Source organism: Pollachius pollachius (assembly GCF_949987615.1).
Source record: "Pollachius pollachius genome assembly, chromosome: 1".
Taxonomy (NCBI): Eukaryota; Metazoa; Chordata; class Actinopteri; order Gadiformes; family Gadidae; genus Pollachius; species Pollachius pollachius.
The window spans coordinates 23,410,353-23,432,981 of NC_136934.1; the positions used below are offsets into that span (position 1 = coordinate 23,410,353).

Here is a 22,629-nt window from a genome sequence, read left to right on the forward strand (position 1 = left end):
TAGTTAATTAATCGTTCAATTCTGTTGCATGAAGAAAAATGTATCTGTATTTGTGCTCATTGTTTTTGGTGTTATATGGTGGAACTGAATTGGGGGTCTCTTTTGGGAGACGGACGCCCTGTGTTCTTTCCACTGGGGAACACGTTGTTGAGAAAGAGGTTTTCTGTGGGAAATTAAAGAAATAAACACCTTCGGTTCGTTCTAAGTCCGTGTCTTCCGTTTATCAAAAGGCCTCAGATTATTACAGTATGTTTTAGGGATAAGAAGTAGATATTTTTTTAAAATCAAAATGACCATGGTAACGTAACAGTAAACTCATGTAAGTGATGTTAAATATTAAGCAATGGCGATGATATGACGCCTCCTCAAACTTGAATTAGCTATACCGGACTATTCTTTTGCTGTGAATTAGTTCTCGGATCCTCCTGTCTCTCTGCTATTGTTATGAATTGGCATGATTTGTGTGATTAAATGAAGCAATGCAACACACATAGGCCTAATGAATGTTGTTGATAAAGTTCGTTTTGTCATATCGTAAAGTAAGCACAATAGCGTCTAAATCTGGCGATTATTTTAAGTCTACTTTTGAGTGCGAGTGCGTGTGTGCGCGAGCATACGCGCATCTTTTGTGATGACGTCTTTAAAAAAGCGTTCCCCCTCAAAAACAATCCCCACTAAACACACACGCACACACACACACACACACACACACACACACACGCACACACGCACGCACAAACACACAAACACTCAAACACACATACACAACACTGGTCCCGAGATTATGAAACTCAGGAAGTGATTCAAAAGGGGAAGTAAAAGGAATCGTACTCCAGACCGTTTACATGTCTATTATGCTGCCCTTTGTTCACGGTTTCTTCTTCTATGGCATTCCCTGTAAGTATTTGAGTGATACTTCCTATCGACCTTTATGTAGCCTATGTGTGCGTTTGAGACTACTATGGGAAAATTTGACTCGTTCTTTTATTCTTCAGCCTTGTGAATGTTGGATGCACACCGTTATTTATTAAGTATGTATTTTATCCATATTTTATATAAACGTCATAACATTAAAAACTCAATCCTCACGAAATATTTTATAGATCCGAGTTTTGCATTTTAAGATAATCATTATTATTTATTGTTTCTCTGTCTCTGTCGGAATTATTTTTTTAAGTCATTAAAACGACTGAGAATCGATTGTGAATCCAATTTGACCCAATCTGATAAACTGATACAATGTTGTTGACTGTGCAGTCGAGCCATGAGGAGGAGAGCGCAGCACAGGAACCCTACTCTGTTATAATAACGTGTATCCACCTATACCGGCCAGTGAGGTTGATTTCACTTTAAGAAGCTCTTTCCCTTAACGCCATCCAACACCACCCGCCATTGTTAGGTTCAGCAGAGGGATGACGAATAGAGATCAGGGATTCTCTTTTTGAAATTGATCGACATTCAAATGTGCTCTACCACCTCGAGTCCCCACAATCTGTCGTTGTCCGAGATGAAAGCGTCGTCAAACCGAGACTGATTGTGTGCCCGGTGGGACACACCTGCCCTACCAGAACGGCCTCAAGCGAATGTGTTGTTCTTGTGTTTCAGCCTGAAACGAAGAAGACACGAAAAAACGAAGCCGGTGATCGCAGTGGGCTTTATTTCATGGGGATGTGTTCAAGGCAGGAGAGAATACAAAAAGACGTCGACATCGTTCTGCAGAGGTGCAAGGCAGAGAGAGACTGCCCTTTCTCCGGTGAGTGTCATCCTCTCCTGTCCCTGATCACACCCGAGTGTGGGAGCACACACAGCGTTTACCCAGGCCCGGCTGAAATATTAATAAAGCAACACAATACCCTAGCTCCGTTTAATATAGTTGTGTTTTCTAAGGACGGATAGGCCATGCAATGTTTTTAAGAATGCAGACTAAACGTAACGCAAACGACATTGACGTTGTATACCCCCGATTGTATGCTTTCAAACCATCTTTAGTCATGACAGTTCATTTGAATGCAGTGAAGCTGCACAATTTTGCATGCCTTATTTTACGTGTCTGTACTAGCCTCGAACCCCTTTTGTTGTTGCCATGGAAACTGCACTTGTGATCGTTTTCCAAAAAGCCATACGAGTTGTAATAATTGTGTTGTTTTATTTGATGATATTGTTTATTCTATATTATTCATCTAATATATTCTATCCATTTTGCAGATTTTAGATACACTGACTCCACATTCACATTCATCTATGCAAAAGGATCTACAAGGTATGATATTTATAACTCACTTCAGTCATAAAACACTTTTCAGTCACTTTGTAATGTGGTTTGCATGAATTTAGGCAAGGCAATATGTTATCTGAAGGGATTCCCGGGAGATGCCCATTTTGACACGCATCTTTGATTTGCTGTGTTGCTGTTGCCTACAACCAGCCCTAGTTGCATTCATTTTTAAAGAAATAAGTGGTAATATAGTTTGCAGTGCATGCACTCTGTTCTGAAATGGTATGTGTTTCTATGAATGTGTTGTTACAATTCAAATTCAATGTGTAAAATTCTATCCATAAGGACTGTTGTTGGGTCTAGTGAGACACCTGTACCCATTGGTCTTTCTTACAATTAATAATAATATAATGACACCATGTTTCTAATCCCTTAGGGTGACGTATGCTGTGCATGTTTCAGATGATTATCCAGGTAAGGACTTGTATAACAGACAAAGCATGAGCACTTCATTTATAATATGGGAAACTTAATGCAACCTTCTCTTTGGCTGGATACCGGAGAATTGACATTGAATATAGATTGTTCCTTTAATTTATAAATTTCTCCAATGTTCATTTCTCCCCCCCATATTTATGTTGTCCTTGTGGGATCGTGGGTTCAGTGGTGTGTGTTCGGGGAGGGGGGACAGCATAGGTGTGAGACCTGGAACAGCATAGGTGTGAAAAAGTTGACTTAAAGGGGACATCTCATACCACCAGGTGTGAGTGTGATAAGCCATTACAAGCAGGTTTGAAAATGTGCAGCATTGTGACATCACAGGTTGGCGTGTCCATCTATCCGTCACACATCTAGATGGACACGCCCACCTGTGATGTCACAATGCTGCACATTTTGAAAACGGCTTGTAATGGCTAATCACACTCACACCTGGTGGTATGATATGTCCCCTTTAATTAGTCAAATTCAAAGAAAGTGGTGAAGGAAATTCAGTTAAAATGCAGAGTGTGGAGGAAAACATATGGTCTTGAGGCAGTCAGATGAAAAGCACAATATTTATTGTTTAGGAATAGTTGTGTGGATGGGGTGCACTTGGCCCTGGACTTATCCACTGGGATCCTCCTCTAACTTTTTCCATTTTCTTGTCTATGCTTTTGTTGGCCCTCCTACTGCTGCTCTCTCCTTTTGCATACCAACGATTTTGACGTGTCCATATATGGGCACCGGCGTTCGTTTTGACAACTGAAGGGAAATATTGTATACATTTCCTTCTTTGATGGTCTGATGCATTCTGTTCAAGAAAACTCCATAGCGCCCCTAACTTCTCATAGGACTGTAAACCTGGTGAGATATGGAACTGCAGTCAGCTGGCGACAAGTGAGCTAAAGTTTTTTACATCCTCTATCTAGATAGCCAACAAGGCGCACCCTATAAATCTACCTACCTAGGCCTACCTGCAATAGCAATATTGCGTTCATGAGCTTGAGATCTACCCCAAAGACTGACACTGACACGTCTGCTATCCAGTTAGCGACTAACACACACTGACAAGTGATAACTTAAATATGAAACTTAAAAGCAGACTTATTTGCCGGTTGGGGAAGAAAACGTCCGTTGGAGCAGTGATAGCTTCTAGTTTGCACTGATTCAGGAGATAATCAGTGCAAACTAAGAGACCCGCAGTGAATTCAACCTGGTCCACTTGACATCGGGTAGGTGCATGACAGTGTTTATTAGGCTATAGGCTATTGTAGTCTCATTTTGGCTGCTGGTGTATGTGGTGCACTTTCTTATCCTTAGCGTAAACATTAACCTATTCAGTAGGCCTGCCCCGACGTTAGTCAAACATGACAATTGGTCTTTCCTTTCCTTATGAAACTATGTTACAATTGCATGTTCATCAGCCCGATTTTCAAATTTTCTCGGGGGATAAACCCCCGAACCTCCATCTTAAAAGGACTCTTACTTCTGGGCTACAGCCCCGAATGATTTGAAGTGCTGTAGAAGCCCATGCAGCACAGTCTCATGCACTCCTCGATCGACACGCCCACAGAGAGGGCAGCTCAAGAGTCAGAACAGGGCAGGCAAAAACATTACAGATTTGGTCTGCCCTCCGGCCAGATCAACACTGCAAGAGCAGGCATATCACATGTTACAAGTACAAACATAGATTCACAAATACTTTTTGTATTAAACCTACGAACATCTTTAAATAAAGTGTTAACTTAAAATACAAAAAAATAATAATACTAAAATACTAATGCTACTAAAAATGACATTTTTTAAAAAGGATGCCAAAACAACCACACCTTGTTAAGATATTTGCACATATAACTAAAGCATGTGCACCTATCAATGCAAGGGCTAAAATTTGCAAGAGTAAGAGTACTGAGCGACTACCAATCACTTCCACGTGGGACAATGACCGGATTATTTCTTTTCTCTTTTATTTTCTCTTTATTTCTGTGGCAATATTTGTTTTGCCCAAGACAGAATGGCTGTAGTGTTTGAGGGGATAAACAAGGAAAGGCCTACATAGTTGAGTAGGAGATAAGGTAGGATTATTATTAATTATTAATAATAATTGCAACAGTGACATTTGTCTATTTAAATAAACTAGATTTTCTGCACGCATCTCTAGTTGTAAATAAACCCATAGCAATAATGTGGAAACCCCAGTCAATAATGTAAAGAATTTCTGAGCGCATAATATAATAACATTTTGCCTATAATGTTACAACGTATAACATTTTGCCACATTTGATTATCAGGAGATTCGACCTTGAGGGTGATTCACACTTGTTGCTTTATATGCAAACATCGATGTTGTTTAGACATCAGTAGAATCAATGGGGGGTTTAGGTGGGTGAGCTTGCAAGGGGCGGTATATGATGTAGGGTCTAAGTTTGGCCGCTGTCACTGTTGTTTGTTTTGATTTGAACATTGCAAAATGGAGGCAGAACGGGCAGAACTTATCGTGATCATCTTAAATGTTGCTAAAATAATGCACCATATGCCTCCACAAAATCCGAAGCATCGAACGACGAAAGATTGGAGCATGAGTTAGAGACAAATAGAAGAAACGACGAAGAAGAAAGGTGTCGCAAAAAACTCTGTTACCAGAGAAAGAGAGCGTATTCTTTTGCTTCATTTCAGAAATAACCATTACTTGGACAAATGTAGTTGATTTCTGTGTTTAACTGAAAAAACAGGAAGTGAAAGGACGGGACCCTATAATGTTCAGCTGAATGTTGTCAGTAATAATAATAATAAAAAACATTTTCTATACACGTGAAGCTGTGAACTGATTTATTGTAATTTATTGTATGATATGTACTTTTAGGGTTATGATAAGACCTATCTTTTAGCGTTCACCACAAATGACTCTTAAAAGCAGTGCCAACATTTAAATATTTTTTAACCATTCAGCGAACAAATGCAACAGGCTGATTATCATTTAGGGGGCCACTCAATGACATGCAGAAGCGTCATCAACAAGCCCACTGAAGTGATGTGAGAAATACAGACTTTCTACTCCTCATTCACATATAAGGTAATTTATATTTTCTACGGAAAAAATACTACCTCAGGGGTAGTATTATTCAGGAGATTTTCGGGGTACAAATGTCTACGTTGTTCACATATACGGCCCATCAGGAGAATAGCAGGAGAATATCAGGACTTACACGTTTGTCTGAAAGCAGCTGGTGTTGGAGCACTTCATTACATTATAAAATGAGTCAATTTATGGGTAACAGGGGTAATTGTTCAATGGAATGTGTAGTATACTATGCATGCAAATCAATTATTAAATAGCTTTTACTGTTATTCAGGGATGAAAAGTGCATTGACATTTTAAAATGCATGGCAACTACTATTGGATAGTTGAAAATAATAATCATCATTGAGATTAAACATCTCTTCAAGTGTCCTGGCCAAGACAGGCAGCAGTAGCCTACAGTTACACATAGCATACACACAAAACTTAAGAAAAATAAAACAACTAAAACAGTCCTCAGGGGGAAGGGGATATCAATATCGCAAGACGTTTCGGGAGGCTCAAGAAGGACATTAATATTAAGTTTGAGCAACAAAGTGTAAAGACATTTAGGGAGACTCAAGGAGTAGAGTTATATTACATTTGAGCAACAAAGTGTAGTCTTGTGGTGGACTTTATAGACATAATTCACCATACTGTGTTATTGACATGTTTTCATTCTGTGTTATAGGGACGCTGTCTCTTTAAGATCACGTGACTAGTGTGTTGATATGCCGGTCGGCGCTATGTTTTAATTTAACAGTTTTATATGACAAAATGAACAACCTGCCGTTGCTATGTGAGAAATTGTCTCTTCACTTCTTATATCACAATTTCTACAGTCTATAGACAGAACGTCTTACGCTGTTAAAACCGATGGAAGGGGCGAGGGGGGGGATATCAATATCGCAAGACATTGCGGGATGCAGGATGGAACTTGCCGTTGTCTTTCAACGAGCGGGTGTGTTAGTGCTTGTGTGCATGTGTGTGCGTTGTGTGTGTAATGTGGTGTCCTGCGCTGCCTTTGTCTTGAAACATCTGCGTTAGCGGGCGCGTGTGTGTTTGTGCTCGTGTGCGTGTGTGTGTGTGTGTGTGTGTGTGTATGCGGGGTCCTGTACTGCCTTTGTCTTGAAACGTCTGCGTCAGCGCGGGCGTGTGTGCGTTGGCTTGTGCTGTGTGTGAGCTGCAGGCTGCTTGGCACATGCGCACTGATCAACTTAAGCAACTTGTGCGACAGGCCTGCTATTATATAGTAGTAAGATAAATACTTGAAAGAACCGATCATTTTGACATATATGACATGTATGCAAGGTTTTCCCTGGCTGAAATGAGGCAGAATTGTTACCCAGGCCCATTCTGCAGACAAAGTGGAGAATGTGCCGAACATTTTGTGCCCATTCTGGGAGCATATTTTATCACAACATTAACATCGACTTTGCGTTAATATACTCCTAATGACTTGGCAACTGAATGCACTCACCTATCCGGTACATCCTGACTCTGATCTTATCTATCACCGGACCCTTCCTCTTCTTGTAGTGATGCGCTACTTTGGAGAGGGGTAGTTGCTCTTTTGCTACTTCCAGACCTGATACGTTCACCGCACGTCGACAGTAACATGGATAATTAATTATCAGATGATGTCTGCACTGTTTCACCTGCCCTCATGATTCTCCTCGCAAACTCGCTTTGTAAGGAAATCGCGGATTCTACGAGCCATATCTGCAAAGCTGAAAACGTTACACTTGTTGTGGAGGGACTTTAAAGGTCCCATGGCCTGCTTCTTTATGGATTTCTTATATATAAATGTTAGTGGGCCCTTAATACAGTATTTGAAGACGTTCAAGAAATTCAGCCTTGGTGGAGAATTACAGCCACTACGAGCCAGTCCCACAATGAGCTTTCCACAAACATGCCGTTTTTTAGAGGCGGGTCAAGGTAGAGGTTAGGGGTGTGGCCCTGAGCAGCTTGCAGCCACGGTACCATGCGCTCGTGTTTACAGTGGATGTTTCGCAATGGCGAGGCGCACACAGCTTTTGGCCGTGTTCTGTAAATATTCTAGAACATTCCGGGTGCTCCGGCAGGAGTCCTGGAGCTCTATATCTAAATAATATCATATTATACATAGATATCTATTTCATATGATAGATATTATCATGGCCAAAAGCTGTGTGCGCCTCCAGACGATATTATGAATCTCAAATGACTGCGTCGGGTTCTCCGACGTCTCTGGTTCTTCCACTTCCACATCAATCTGAAGTAGACTGAACCACGACATGGAGGAGAAAAGGATTACTGCCCGCAATTGTTGACCACGATTGTCTCCCACCGGAGAACCGCTGCCGAGGCACCACCGTCTCGGAAGCGGGCAGCGCCGAGGCAGTGGTTCCTCTGCAGCGGGCAGCGGGCAGCACCGAGGCACCACCGCCCTTTGGTAACGGTGCTTCGCGGCAGCGGGCAGTGGGGCTCCGGTGGGAGACAATCGCGGGCAACAATCCCTTTCTCCTCCTTGTCGCGGTTCATGTACTTCAGGGAGTCAAAGCCAAAGTTCCTTTCCCCCTATTTCTTCTCAACCATGGCTGAGAGAACCCCCACTAAGAGTCTCGTTGTGGAAATAACAGAGACGTCAGAGAATCTGACGTGTTATGCGCCATAACACCAACAGCAGCATGGTTATTCAAATAACAAAGAAGTGTACAACAGTCGTAGCTCATTGTCTCATTGGCGGGCCAAATTCTCTGGGCTAGCAAAGCAGAGAACGGGAAGTAACTTGGCCCCTTATGATGACATATGGGGCCAAATTCGAGATCGGAGCGTCTGAGCTTTAATTTTTCAACGGCGGAGCAGGATACCTAGTGCTCGTTTTACTCCTAACGCCATTTCTAGCTACTGGGGGAGCATAGGCAGGCTAGGGAAACTCATATTAATGTTAGAAAACCTCATATAGTGAAATTTTTATGTCATGGGACCTTTGAAGGACTGTATAGGTTTTGTTTTCTAGTGATGGCTTAAGGTTTGTAGTGATTCAAGGGGCTGCCGACAACTGCCTCTCCGAAATATGGCTAGTCATGCACCCCAATAAACCCACGCCACTCAGAATAAATGGACCAAATAGACATACAAATTAAGGAAATATGAGCAAGGAATAAGCACACAGCTGAGTCTCTTCACCAAACAAACCCAATATAACAGCACTAACAAACACACAATACCTGGGTATTTCGCACTGGCTAAACACTGGACTGCCTTTTCCGAGGCACTCAAGACGTCACGACCAAGGGGAAACGCAAGGTGTGTGTGGACATTTGCTGTGGCCTCCGAGAGAGAGTAAAGCTTTTCAGATATTCTAACACCAAGATGAATGTGGATGGTGAAGCTCCGTCTGAGCAGCGATTTATTTAATGCCTCTGTTCGAGCGAGGGTTAGGCTTTCTGGTCAATTATAGTATGCTAAGGTGTGTTTGTGGCTGGGGAAGCTCCATCTGAGCAGCGATAGATTTTATGTCCTCGTCCGAATGAGGGTTTGGCTTCCCGGACACCTATAGTTTAACACTTGGTGTGGTATGTGATGCATTGCATATGCAACATCACTCATTATAATGCGCACACACAATAATGGAACTAAAAAAGTGTCACAAATGTGTCGTGGGTTGTCTGGGTAGACTTACAAGTATCATGGGCGCACACATACAGAGACCAGGTGAGACTAATTTGATATGGCAATGTGTGTCTGGCATTAGTACACACAGTTAGGTAATCTTTGAATCTAAATAACACAATTTAAGCACACACACACATGCACGCAAAGACACACACCGCACACACACACCCGCGAACCCATACGTTCAAAGTCAACGGTAATCGATCCCGCATCCCGCAATGTCTTGTGATATTGATATCCCCCCCTCCCCCCTTCTGTCTGTTTTAATGGCCCCGCTGTCGACAAACTCTCCCAGGTAAGACGTTCTGTCTAGAGAATGTAGAAATTGCGATAAAAGCTGTGAAGAGACAATTTCTCACGTCGACAATGCAATGGCAGGTCGTTAATTTGATCATATAAAAAACGTTAAATTCAAACATCGTGCCGACCAGCATATCAACACACAAGTCATGTGATCTTACAGAGACAGCGTCCCTATAGCACAGAACGAAAACATGTCAACAACACAGTATGCTCATACTTAATATTACTCTCTTCCTTGAGCCTCCCGAAATGTCTTGCAATTTTGATATCCCCCTCCCCCCTGCCGACTGTTAAGTGTTTTTATTTTTAATGTTTTGTGTGTATGCTATGTGTGACTGCAAGCTACTGCTGCCTATATTGGCCAGGACACTTGAAGAGTTTTTTAATCTCAATGACGTATTCTTCTGGTAAAAAAATAAATAAACTAAACATCTTAAACTCTCACGTCAGGTAGCCAATGTACAATCCGAAATCTTGCCCTCACACCCCTGCTTCTCCCTCTCCCCCTCCCCCACACAAGCCCGTGCTTTATTTCACTATAGTTAGCTAGGTTGCTGCCTTAGCTGTTTATTTCAGTTGATTTCACTAAGGTGCTTCTGTAAATTAACACAATTTTCAGCTGTTTGTTATTATTATTTTCAACTAGCCAATAATAGTTGCAATGAATTTTTTAAATGTCAATGCACTTTGATCCCTGAATAACAGTAAAAGCTATTTAATAATTGATTTGCATGCGTAGTATAATACACTTTCCAATGAACAATTACCCCTGTAACCCATAAATTTACTCATTTTATAATGTAATCAAATGCTCACACACAAGCTGCTTTCAGACACAGGTTTAAGTCCTGATATTCTCCTGCTATTCTCCTGATGGGCCGTATGTGTGAACAACATATCCTGACATTTGTACCTTGAAAATCTCCTGAATAATACTACCCCTGAGGTAGTATTTTCTCTGTAGGAAATGTAAATTACCTTATATGTGAATGAGGAGTAGAAAGTTGGTATTTCTCACACCACTTGAGTGGGAGTGTTGATGACGTTTCTAAAGGTCATTGCGTGGCCCCTAAATGATAATCAGTCTATTGCCTTTTGTTCACTGAATGGTTAAAAAATATTAAAATGTTGGCACTGCTTTTAAGAGTCATTCGTGGTCAACGCTAAAAGATAGGTCTTATCATAACCCTAAAAGTACATATCATACAATAAATTACAATACATGAGTTCACAGCTGCCCGCGTATAGAAAATGCATTTTTATTAGAGCTGTCAAGCGATTAAAATATTTAATCATGATTAATCGCATTTATGTCATAGTTAACTCTGATTAATCGCGATTAATCACAAATTCTTTCCTATGCTAAATATCCCTTGATTTCTTTCTCATTTTAATGCTCTTATCAACATGGAGAAGTGCATCAGCTTGCCTTGTGCAAATGTTTCTTTATTGAAAACAACATTGGCATACTGATCAAAAATACAAAAAAAATTACAAAGTGCAAAGGTAAACTAGGACTCAGCCTATAGTGCAATCAAACAAACATACTGCCTTGAACATTGCAGTCAGGCTACTGCTTCTTTCGTGTGCTTGGCCATTAAGTGGTATTTCAGACTGGACGTGCTGCGATGATAGCTCAGTTCACAATGGCAAATCACACATATTACTTTGTTCTTGTCAATGGAACCATTTGGCAACTTTTTAAATATAAACTTACCATTAAGAATCGTTTTGGCGTCCATGTCTGACTTTACATTAGCTTTTGGCCGTGGCTTGCCCCAACCGGTTTGTGTGCGGCGTGCTTGATGTTTTGTTTCCGGTGTAGCTAGATCCGGTATGGTGTAGTTTTTCTAACGTGACTAGTTATTGCTAGAAAGCAGGTGAATAATCTACGTTTGCCAAGGCAAAAAAAATTAATATATAAATATATATTTTGCGTTAATCGTGCGTTAAAAAATTTAACGCCGTCAATATTGGTTTGAGTTAACGCCGTTAATAACGCGTTTAACGCACAGCTCTAATTTTTATTATTATTATTGACAACAGTCAGCTGAACATTATAGGGTCCTGTACTTCCACTCCCTGTTTTCTCAGTTAGACACAGAAATCAACTACATTTGTCCAAGTGTTAGTTACATGTGAAATGAAGCAAAAAAATACACTCTCTTTCTCCGGTAAAGCAGTCGTTTGCGACGCCTTTCTTCTTGGTTGTTTCTTCTATTTTTCTCTAACTCATGCTCCAATCATTCATCAATCGATGCTTCGGATTTTGTGGATGCAACGAAATATATGATGCTGATCATTTTAGCAACATTTAAGATGATCACAATGAGTTCTGCCCGTTCTGCCTCCACTTTGTCTACTGTCAAATTAAAACAAACTACGGTGACAGCGGCCACACTTATCCAACCTCTTGCGAACTTAAACCCTATGTCATATCCCGCCCCCCTAAACCCCCCGTTGATTCTACTGATGTCTAAACGACATCGATGTCCGCATCTAAAGCATCAAGTGTGAATCACCCTCAGGGTTGAATCTCCTGATACACAAATAAGGCAAAAAAGTGTGAAAACGGCTTATAAGTAGAAAATGATTATGTTTGCTTCATAATGTAAGGAGAAAATTATTATGCTTGCTTCATTAGAAATGTTATTATATGATGCGCTCAGAGATTTCTTACATTATCGAGTCGACTGAGGTTTCCACATAATATCTATGGGTTTAATTACAACTAGAGGTTGAGCATGCGCAATGCGCGTGCAAACTCTAGTTATAATTATAAGGGCGAACAAATAATAACGCTTCAAGCTGTTGAGGATTCCGCACTGCTCAAATGCCGATGTTTGTCAGACACAAAAACACAGAAACTCATTGTAGGCCTAGATAGATTTATATTAAAGCCTTTTTTGAAATTAGATTCAAATTGTTTTGGGGACATTTTTACTTTACTTGCTATTTGGTTTCTTTACACTTGAAAGACGATTTTTTTCAAATTAGTTTTATTTACACATTGGACTATGTTTAGCCCATCTTTCTCTTATTGACAAACGAGGTCCTTGATATCAGGAGAAATACACATTGAATATCAATATCATCAATCTAATGGAGTGCTATTTTGTTTGCAAGCAAATATTGTCTAGCTGAAATCCCTGTGGTGCTCATCTTTCCACACCATCATTGATCCATATATATATATTTTTAGAAACAAACTAATAATAACGAATCAAGCTGTTGAGGACATTAGCCATACTCTGGTTGCATTGCGTTGCGCAAAACCGCACAATAATCGTATTTATCGTGTTTTTCAACCTCAGTTACATATCAGTTTAAGCCGCATTCAATATATGTGGTATACTTCATATATTGTATATCATGTATACAGACAGAACACAGTTATATTTCACATTGGTGCTGTCCTGACGGATGCTTCTTTCTGGCAAAGCGGGGTTTAATGGCAGTTCTGCTGTCTTTGGTTTGAAGAATCGCAGGCTTCCCTTAGTTGGCATTTCATCTCGCATTCTTTGTTTTGCAAGTCGTTTTTCCAGCGGTTGGAGTGGATCCTAACTAAAATGCAAAGTTAAATCTGTCTTTATTTCTTTCTTTCTTCTCTTGTTTTTTTTTTTTTACAGATAACACATACGTATCAAACTCTGATAACAACGATGATGTTTTAATCACAACAGATGCTATTCCTGTCATTTTTCATAGAATTGCATCAGGTGAGAAAACATTTCATAAATTCGCTATAATGTTGTTTTAGGGTGTTTTTTAGTTTGGAATCAAAGCTTTGCAACAAATACTATTACTTTGTGTTATACTGAAATATCAAAAGAGAATCTAATTGTTTTGTTATTTGAACATTTTCCTAATGTGTTTTCAACAGAGATAAGGCCAAATATCGACCCTGCTAACAGTCTGTTTGTAAAGTCTAAACTTCAGCTTGAAAAAAACCAGGTTGGACTTAAATTGTGTCACCTATTCAGTGTTTATACATGTTAGCAATATCTTATTACAAATGCAAACATACTTTTCAATCATTCTCACTTTAAATCCTATTGATGTGTTTGAATCTTGTGTTTTTGTTGTTCAGTATCATTATGCCATAGAAGAAGACTCAGAGGGTGACAACGACTCTGAGGAGTTTTACTATGGAGGTCAGGTAAGGAAAAAAGGGATGTAAATGCTACTCATTGTTCTTGTGTCCGACTCTCAAAAAAAGTATTATATCTATCTGTGAAGTATAAGTATGTATTCAGTATTTGCTCAGGTAAATCTTATGCAGTTGTTCACCTCTTGCAAGAGATACCAGCACAGGCATAGCACATAGTCGCTGCTGACCCATCGCAACAGTAGTGTAGTAGCAACATACAAAAGGCTGTTTACCATAATTGCAAGAATGATTCTGAAATAGGTGGAAAATAAAGGTAATACGTCAACATATCACAGTCCTGATTCAGTAGGAAGCATAGATTTCGGCAAGGATTACCAATAAGGCTGTGTGGCCCCAAGAGCAATGAAAGTTGTCCGCTTCCTCTTTTAAATGAATGCATATAAAGGCATAATTACATATTACACAGTGTGAAGTATAATGTACCATAACATTTATTTGATTGCTATCATGTTTCCTACACTTAGTAAACATAATTAATTGAAATAGACGTATGCCCAGCGTGTCTTATTGCGGCCACGTGATGCTACTTGGTTAAGCTGTCTCTCTTTTTCAACCCCTTCTTCACATTTTAGTTACCTGATAAGGAAGCCTTGCTTTTGATACCTTGAGATTGATTTCTCTATTAAGCCAATGGGCCTTTATCAAAGAGGTGTAATAGCAGGGGTGAAGACAGGTTTGGATCATTAAGTTAATTATGTAAGCGTACCACTAAGTTTATATCCTGAATACAATTTGTGATGTCCAGATTAATTGTATTAAGGTATTTGGGAAGCCGTCTTCTCTACAAGGAAAAGCCGTTTACAATCTTTCCTCCCGAACATGATCATGTTTTGACTCAGAGTGGGCTCGGAGTGAAGGGGTTATTTACAGATGTGTTTGTGTGCAGCCCATCAATGCATTACGATTTTACCCATCTGAGATAGTTGAACAATTTAAAAATTCAATACGTGGCACTGTTGATATGGTGGAACAGAAATCAATCAATGTATGGGAAACACTGCACTGACACAGAGCTACTATGCTTGGCAGCATAAGTATCATGACATGGCTCAAAAAACACTTCATTCACGATTCCATAGAAAACTCAGAAATATGTACAACCCCAGTAAATTAACTTAGGTAATCCAGGTATCCTGCCAGATAACTATGTAGCATTTCTTATCTTAATTTACTTAGATCATTTAATAGATTACTTTCGGTTTCAATGTGCTGTTGACTAATTTAGTTCCCCAAAAGTCTCACACACTGATCTTCTGTTTATTTTCTACATAGTAATAACATTAGAATAATCCAGGGTAGAGGCTACTAAACTATACATGGATATGCAAACAAACTATACATGGGGGAATCTTTATTGTTGGGGAGATGTAAAGTTAAACACAGGTATCATTGTTTAAAGGTCCCATGGCATGAACATTTCACTTTATGAGGTTTTCTGACATTAATATGACTTCCCCTAGCCTGCCTATGGTCCCCCATTAGCTAGCAACGGCGTTAGGTGTATAACGAGGTATCCTGTGTGTGTGTGTGAATACACACACTGTAACGCAAGTATTGTACACTTCTTTGGTATTTGGATAACCGTTCTGCTGTTGGTGTTATGGCGCATAACATGTCGGGTTCTCTGACGTCTCTGGTATTTCCACAACGAGACTGTAGTGGGGGTTATCTCAGCCATGTTTGAGAAGGAATTGGGGGAAAGGAACTTTGGCTTTGACTCCCTGAAGTACATGAACCGCGACATGGAGGAGAAAGGGATTGTTGCCCGCGATTGTCTCCCGCTGGAGCCCCGCTGCCCGCTGCCACAAGGCACCACCGCATAAAGGCACCACCACCACAAGGCACGACTGCCGCAGGGCGGAGGTGCCTCGGCGCTGCCCGCTGCCCACTGCTGAGACACCACCGCCGTGAGGCACCACCGCCGTGAGGCACCACCGCCGTTAAGCACCACCGCCGTGAGGCACCACCGCCGTGAGGCACCACCGCCGTGAGGCACAACCCCGCCTCGGCACAACCCCGCCTCGGCACAACCCCGCCTCGGCACAACCCCGCCTCAGCACAACCCCGCCTCAGCACAACCCCGCCTCAGCACAACCCCGCCTCAGCACAACCCCGCCTCAGCAGCGGGGCTCCGGTGGGAGACAATCACGGTCAGGTGCTGAGGCACCAACGGGGCACCAACGCCGCGGGGCGGTGGTGCCTGCTGCCCACTGCTGAGGCACCAACGCCGTGAGGCACCACCGCCGCGGGGCGGTGGTGCCTCGGCGCTGCCCGCTGCCTGCTTCCGAGGCGTTGTTGCCTCGGAAGCGGGGGGCCCTGGTGGGGTCCCGCCACGGGTCTCCAGCGGGAGACAATCGTGGTCAACAATCGCGGGCAGCAATCCCTTTCTCCTCCATGTCGTGGTTCAGTTTACTTCAGATTGATGTGGAAGTGGAAGAACCAGAGACCTAATATATATTATATGATATAGATATATATGTATAATATGATATTATTTAGATATAGAGCTATTCTAGAACAGGAGTGTTCTAGAATATTTACAGAACACGGCCAAAAGCTGTGTGCGCCTCGCCATTGCGAAACATCCCCTGTTAATACGAGCGCATAGTACCGTGGCCGCAAGCTGCTTAGGGCCGCAACCCCACCCTCCACCTTGACCCGCCTCTAAAAAACGGCGTGTTTGTGGAAAGCTCATTGTGGGACTGGCTCGTAGTGGCTGTAATTCTGCACCAAGGTTGAATTTCTTGAACGTCTTCCAATAATGTATTAAGGGCCCACTAACACATAAATAAGCATCCATAAAGTAGCATGCCATGGGACCTTTAACATACAATCAACTTCAACTTAAGTATCAATGATATGTCTTTCAAAAGGCATTGTACAGGCCCTGGTTTTTTTAAGGGGCTTTCGTGCTATATTTCTAAATGCCAAAATTTAAAACAGTGTGTTTGTTTGAGAAAACCCTGATCTTTTGTTCAGATATATCTCTATGAGTTCAGATATGTTTTCTTTTAGCTAACTTTCTTCACCTTCTGGTAGGTGAACTATGATGGTGAACTCCACAAGCATCCACAGCTTGAGGCAGACCTGCAGGCAGTGAAGGAACTATATGGAACCCATGCAGTGTCTCTCAGGTACAGCCCTAACCTGTTCTTCCCATAGGAAATCCTACATTCATCATTCGAGATCACAACCCTTATTTGACAATGTTGCTACTACATCAATATGTTGGAAGGGCATGGAAGTTTAGTACAGAGTACAGAGATACTTAGTCGATTTTCCCATAATTCCTACCTGATGGCTATGTCAATTTTTTAAGGTGGCTTTTCAAGGTATGTCCACATTGTGGACATAAAAATGTGTTTTAAAATTGTTTTGAAATCAGAGAACAGGTGGACACAATGAACTTAACCCACATGAAAAGATCTCAATAAACAGGTCTTTACTTAGTATTTATTTGTGTTGACATCCCTCTGGTACGTACACAGAACTATGGCAGGGCACCCGCGGAGATATTCAATGTATTAAGAATTCTCATCTAAAGGTCTTAATATTTTATTCTTAAGAATTGAAGATTATCTGGAGAGGCTAAATAATAAACCTCATACCAATACATGTCAAACGTTTATGTATTTTATGTGTATGTGTGCATAAGCTTCATAAGCTGTGTTAACCGCTGCACTGGCACGATATCATACGCGAGCAGGATACTTTGGTTGTCAGTTAAGCTTCTTCTACTGCTACTTCTAATGGATTTAGTGCAATCTAATACTGAGGGCCAAGTGCCTCCTATAATTTCTGTCTATTTGTAGGAGGTTCTCTGAATCTTTGACCACACACACCCACACACACTACAGATTTAGCCAATGCATTTCTGTCGTTCTGCAGGGAATATGGTGCCATTGATGATGTGGACATTGATCTGCACATTGATGTTAGCTTCCTAGATGTGAGTACATCCAATATGACTTCACATGTCACACTGAATCTGTAGTGACACTCTAAGTGTAACGGCTACGGTCATGCCTCCTGTCGATCCTTGTGTTTTTCCTCTCCCTTGTGCGTCCTGTGTTCTGCGCTCTGTCTCCTTCTCTTGGTGTGTGTGTGTGTGTGTGTGTGTGTGTGTGTGTGTGTGTGTGTGTGTGTGTGTGTGTGTGTGTGTGTGTGTGTGTGTGTGTATGTGTGTGTGCGCAATGGGCAAGGAAGTCCATTCATTCTTCTCGGCCCACTTAATACCATTCATCCAGTTCACCTGTTCCAAGCCACACACCTGTTAAACATCTCCAGCTCATCAACTCTGCCGTGTATCTACCCCGGTTCTTCACTCACTCATCGCCAGATCATTGTTTCAGCCAAAGCTGATCTTTTCATGTTGATGATCACTACCCACCTGCCTGCCTTCCTGCTTGTTCATCTGCCTACCTGCCTTCTCATCTCCCTCATCCACCGTCTTTCTCAGCTCAGCTCTGTCCTCTGTCATCACCCTTTCAACCTCCTGCCTGCCTTGCCTTCTCATTCACTTCTCTAACATTCTCATTCCCCTTTTCCGCTACAATAGAACCCTATTCATTTATCCTCTTTCCATTGTCTTGTTCTGTGTTTGGGTCCGTCTTCTCATCGCAACACTTATACTACTGAAATACAATTGAAAGTAACATGTAAAATAAAATGCATGTTAAACATAGTTACATTTGACTACCTAACCAGCTGTGGCAATGTCCAAGATATATGAACGGATATTTCACATGTGAGCGTATAACTCTGTGTTGGTCCTCAATTGAAACTTTGGCATCTTTGGATTGCTTTTCACTCTAACCATGATATTAAAGGGGTGTGTTTTGAACCCAAAAAACGGTTACTAAAATAAGACAGCAATTAAGAAAGAGATGGAGTAAAATACTCATATCCATAGGCCTAACACTCCTATTATTTCTTCCTAATATTGTTTGATTTCAAGCTGAAACATGGGGTTCACTTACACTTTAATGACTAACAAGCTAAGGATGGCTTTCCCTGGCAGGGGTTTTTACCACAACACTTGCATGAAGTTGCTTAACAATGGTGAACACTTGGGGAACTATGTCTCTTGATTGTTCATGGGGAAATAAATGTAGCCTAATCCAACCGATTCAAACAATAAAAATTTGACATTTCCGTCTGTGGTTTTCAACGGCATTGAAGCTACTGTATAAAAGCAATAACACATGCCGGGAATATTGGCGCACCTTTGGTGTGGCAAACGGCCATCTGGCAGCCCGTCCCTTTTGTCTCGTATTACTAAATTAAACTTTAATATATATATATATATATTTGTTTATGTTCTTATGACCTAAACAACTAAACAGCAAAGGGACCTTTGTCCTTTTTTTTCAGCAATATCATGTGCAGTTAACTTTTTAAATGTCAAAATATCTGGGAGTGCCTTTGCAGCAACAGTATTTCAAAGAAATGTTCCAAGACAAACGTTTTATATATTCACATTTTTTTTCTCTCAATGCTGTCATTCAGGAAGAGATTGCACTGGCATGGGATGTAGTCAGGAGGGAACCAGTTATAGTGCGACTCCACTGTTCACTGACACAGTACCTCAATGGAACCGGTGAGGACACTAAACCTGCTCTTCTAGAAAGTCTTTAAAGGGGACATATTATACCACCAGGTGTGAGTGTGATTAGCCTTACAAGCGTTTCGAAAATCTGCCCCATATGACATCACTAGTGGGTGTGTCCACCTAGATCTGTGCCGGATAGATGAGCAATGTATACTTCAGTCCACTGGGTAGGCTGGTAGACTGATCTATCCAGCACAGATTTAGGTGGAAACGCCCACTAGTGATGTCATATGGGGCAGATTTTCAAAACGGCTTGTAAGGCTAATCCCACTCACACCTGGTGGTATAATATGTCCCCATTAAACTCATGTTTTTCATTATAAATGATAAACACTAATGTAACCTTTTTCTCTTCTTTTTACAGTCCCAACAGTTGATGTCTTCCAGGTATCAACAAAGGATAGATTTGGACTGGGACATCAGCTTAAAAAGTGAGGGAAAATGTAAATTCATGGTGTGATTCAACGCTATTTTGTGGTGTTGTTCTAATGTTTGTTCTGTGGTGTCCCGAAAGTAAGCACAATTGCTTACAGAGCTACGTGCTCTGAGAATATTTTGTTTTGTGTCTATGGACAATTGGATAAATAAATGGTGCAATTATAATAATCAGTATCAAACATCGGTTCTTCACACAATGAACACATTTATCATATATACGATTGGCTCAATTAAGCTTTTTTCATTAATGACAGCGCTACCAAATCATCAAGAAAAAAGATCACCCCTAATATATATGATGGTGCTATAACGAATCCATTTAATGTAAAACAATATACCCTCAGCAATTTTTGCTCACCCCCTTGGTTTTGATACAATTGTGTCAGCTCTTCTGTTTTTTACAAAAAATTCAAAAATTTTACCTTGTCCAAATTCAAGTACAAAAAATGAGAAGTCAAAGAACTACGGTCTGCCCAGCCCAAGGGACATCTGCTATTATTAAAAACATGAGGGTATTTTTGATGCATGAATACCCACATCATCCATTATTGCTATCAAATAGCAATGATGGATCTTCCTATCTGCCGGTTTGGACGGTCTGATTAATAAAGCAGCATTCAGATGTTCGCACTGTGTCCTTTCAGAGATGGCAGACCCTGATAAGTGCAGGAGTAAATGTTTCTCCCTCGCAGGTTCTCGTGTACTGGTTTGAATACTGGCCAGGGTAGTGTTTGGATTAAAGTGAAAACCTTTGATTGCTGATAGCAGCTTTTGTTGGATAGTAAGTAATGTTTGAAACATGCAGGCCTTCTGTATGAACAGGTTTTTCTGATGCCTTCTTGTTTTTTGTCAGGATCATGCAAACATTTGTCACCCAGCAGTGGAAGAACCAGACTAAAGAGAAGCTCAACTGCCCACACAGTAAAAAGCTTAATGACAAGAAGGTCAAGTCTCCACTTCACATCTTCTCAACTCTTCGCCGGTGAGAGAATAAACGACACACAAAAACATTGCGATTTTCAAAGATTTCTAAATTTTTCAAGAAACAAACTGATTCATTTTGATTACGTAAATGATTTCCTGATTCATTCCTGTTGAAACAGGATCTGATCTTAATGAAATGCAATTTAAGTATTAAATGTCTAATAAAATATACTGTAGTGTAGGTATTGCTAGTCGTTAGTGCTATAGTCCAAACAGCATGGATGTCATGTGTTGTCCATCTATCCTTGATGAATATTTAGCATATAATAATATGGCCTTTTTAAAACACTGTGAATTGACAGCAAGAAGCAGAGGTAAACATTTCTATTACACACAAATCTGCCGTAACAGATATATTTCTAACTTTCATCTGTGGCATTGAAGCTGGTTGTTAGACTTTTTAAAAATTGTTGAATTGCAAAATCTCAAGTGTGACCTGGTCAAGACAAGCAGCACAAAATGTAAAACACAGTTACAATATCTATACATCTATCTATATATTTATATTTATATCTATATCTAACAGGGAACAGTTAAAAAACATTCAGATTTCCCACAATGCCCATCACTTTAAATGGACCCCCACACACGGTTCTCTTCTCTCCTGTCCCCCGCCTCAGATCTCCCAGCTACCCCCCGCCGGGGTGCATAAAGAGCAAAAAGAAGCTGAAGCCTGAACAGGATGGCGTGTCCAAGTCCCACCGCCTCCTCCGCAGGAGCTGCTCCGGCGCCGTCAAGCAGCAGGCGGAGGTGGACGGCTTCAGCCCCGGACCCGGCAAGTCCGCACACAAGCTCCTGGGCCACCCGCTCCCCGGCAGCCTGCGCATGGAGCCCGCTCATCCCGGCCCCCTGAAGTCTCACCGCCTTCTGGGCCGTGGTCCCTGTCCCGCAGCCGTCAAGCCTGAGGACTGCCCGGCGGGGCTGCGGCTGGCCCCCGGCAAGCTGTTCCCTCGCTCGTGCCCGGGCGACCCCCACTGCGACGCGCCGGGTGGAGGGGTGAGCGTGGGCGGGATCAGCGGGGGCATCAGCACGGGCCTGGGGCCGGGGGGAGGTGGGCCGAAGGCACAAAGACTGCTGAGTCGCTCCTGCTCAGGCTCCATGAAGACGGAGGAGCTGGACGGGCTGAAGCACCACCACCGCCTGCTCAGCCGCTCCTACTCCAGCAGCACCAAGATGGGCCGAGCGGACATATTCAAGGACTCGGTGCCGGAAGTTAGGCGGCTTTCTCTTACCTCAGGGCTCATCGGTATCTTGGCCCCCTCACTCGCCATGCCACCAGCGGTAAATAAGGGCACACTCAAATACTGCAATGCATTTGTACCGTAACAACACTCACTGGAAGCTTTAGCGCAGTCCCACATTCAGAGCCAAATGTATAATTAAACCATGTTGCCACGATGGTTCATTAGGTGATGCATCCTTGCCCTTTCAGACCATATATACAGTTTAAAATGATTGATTATTATGTATAAAAATATATTTTTAAATGGTGCCTCATATTTACTAGTTAATCCTTTTAAATGTGTTAATCTTTATGTCTATGTTTATAAACTCTTCCACTAATTTGAGGTTTTGCTTTTTATATAGCCAAACAATGGTGCCAAATTGGTACCCATCGGAGACAAAGGCTTTCTGGTACAGGTAAGAACCTTTGGCAACATGTGTTTCTACTGCACTACAAAGATACAGATAAAGACAGCAGTACAATC

General features: G+C 41.5%; 1 protein-coding gene across 2 annotated transcripts in view; it reads left to right on the top strand.

Annotated features, from left to right (window-relative positions):
* Window positions 1–761: 761 nt before the first annotated feature.
* Window positions 762–22,629, top strand: part of parp8 (poly (ADP-ribose) polymerase family, member 8) — a 29,553-nt gene continuing 7,685 nt past the window's right edge. For both annotated transcript variants that reach the window (XR_013811946.1, XM_079738962.1), the window contains exons 1-14: window positions 762–897; window positions 1,606–1,753; window positions 2,206–2,260; window positions 2,652–2,689; window positions 13,346–13,435; window positions 13,600–13,670; window positions 13,807–13,875; window positions 16,927–17,021; window positions 17,776–17,836; window positions 19,396–19,486; window positions 19,863–19,929; window positions 20,790–20,918; window positions 21,541–22,201; window positions 22,508–22,561. Coding sequence is in view for 1 of the 2 variants with exons in the window: in XM_079738962.1 (XP_079595088.1) it covers window positions 886–897; window positions 1,606–1,753; window positions 2,206–2,260; window positions 2,652–2,689; window positions 13,346–13,435; window positions 13,600–13,670; window positions 13,807–13,875; window positions 16,927–17,021; window positions 17,776–17,836; window positions 19,396–19,486; window positions 19,863–19,929; window positions 20,790–20,918; window positions 21,541–22,201; window positions 22,508–22,561 (1,641 nt within the window). In the remaining variant the exon portion in view is untranslated. The remainder of the gene's footprint in view (window positions 898–1,605; window positions 1,754–2,205; window positions 2,261–2,651; window positions 2,690–13,345; window positions 13,436–13,599; window positions 13,671–13,806; window positions 13,876–16,926; window positions 17,022–17,775; window positions 17,837–19,395; window positions 19,487–19,862; window positions 19,930–20,789; window positions 20,919–21,540; window positions 22,202–22,507; window positions 22,562–22,629) is intronic.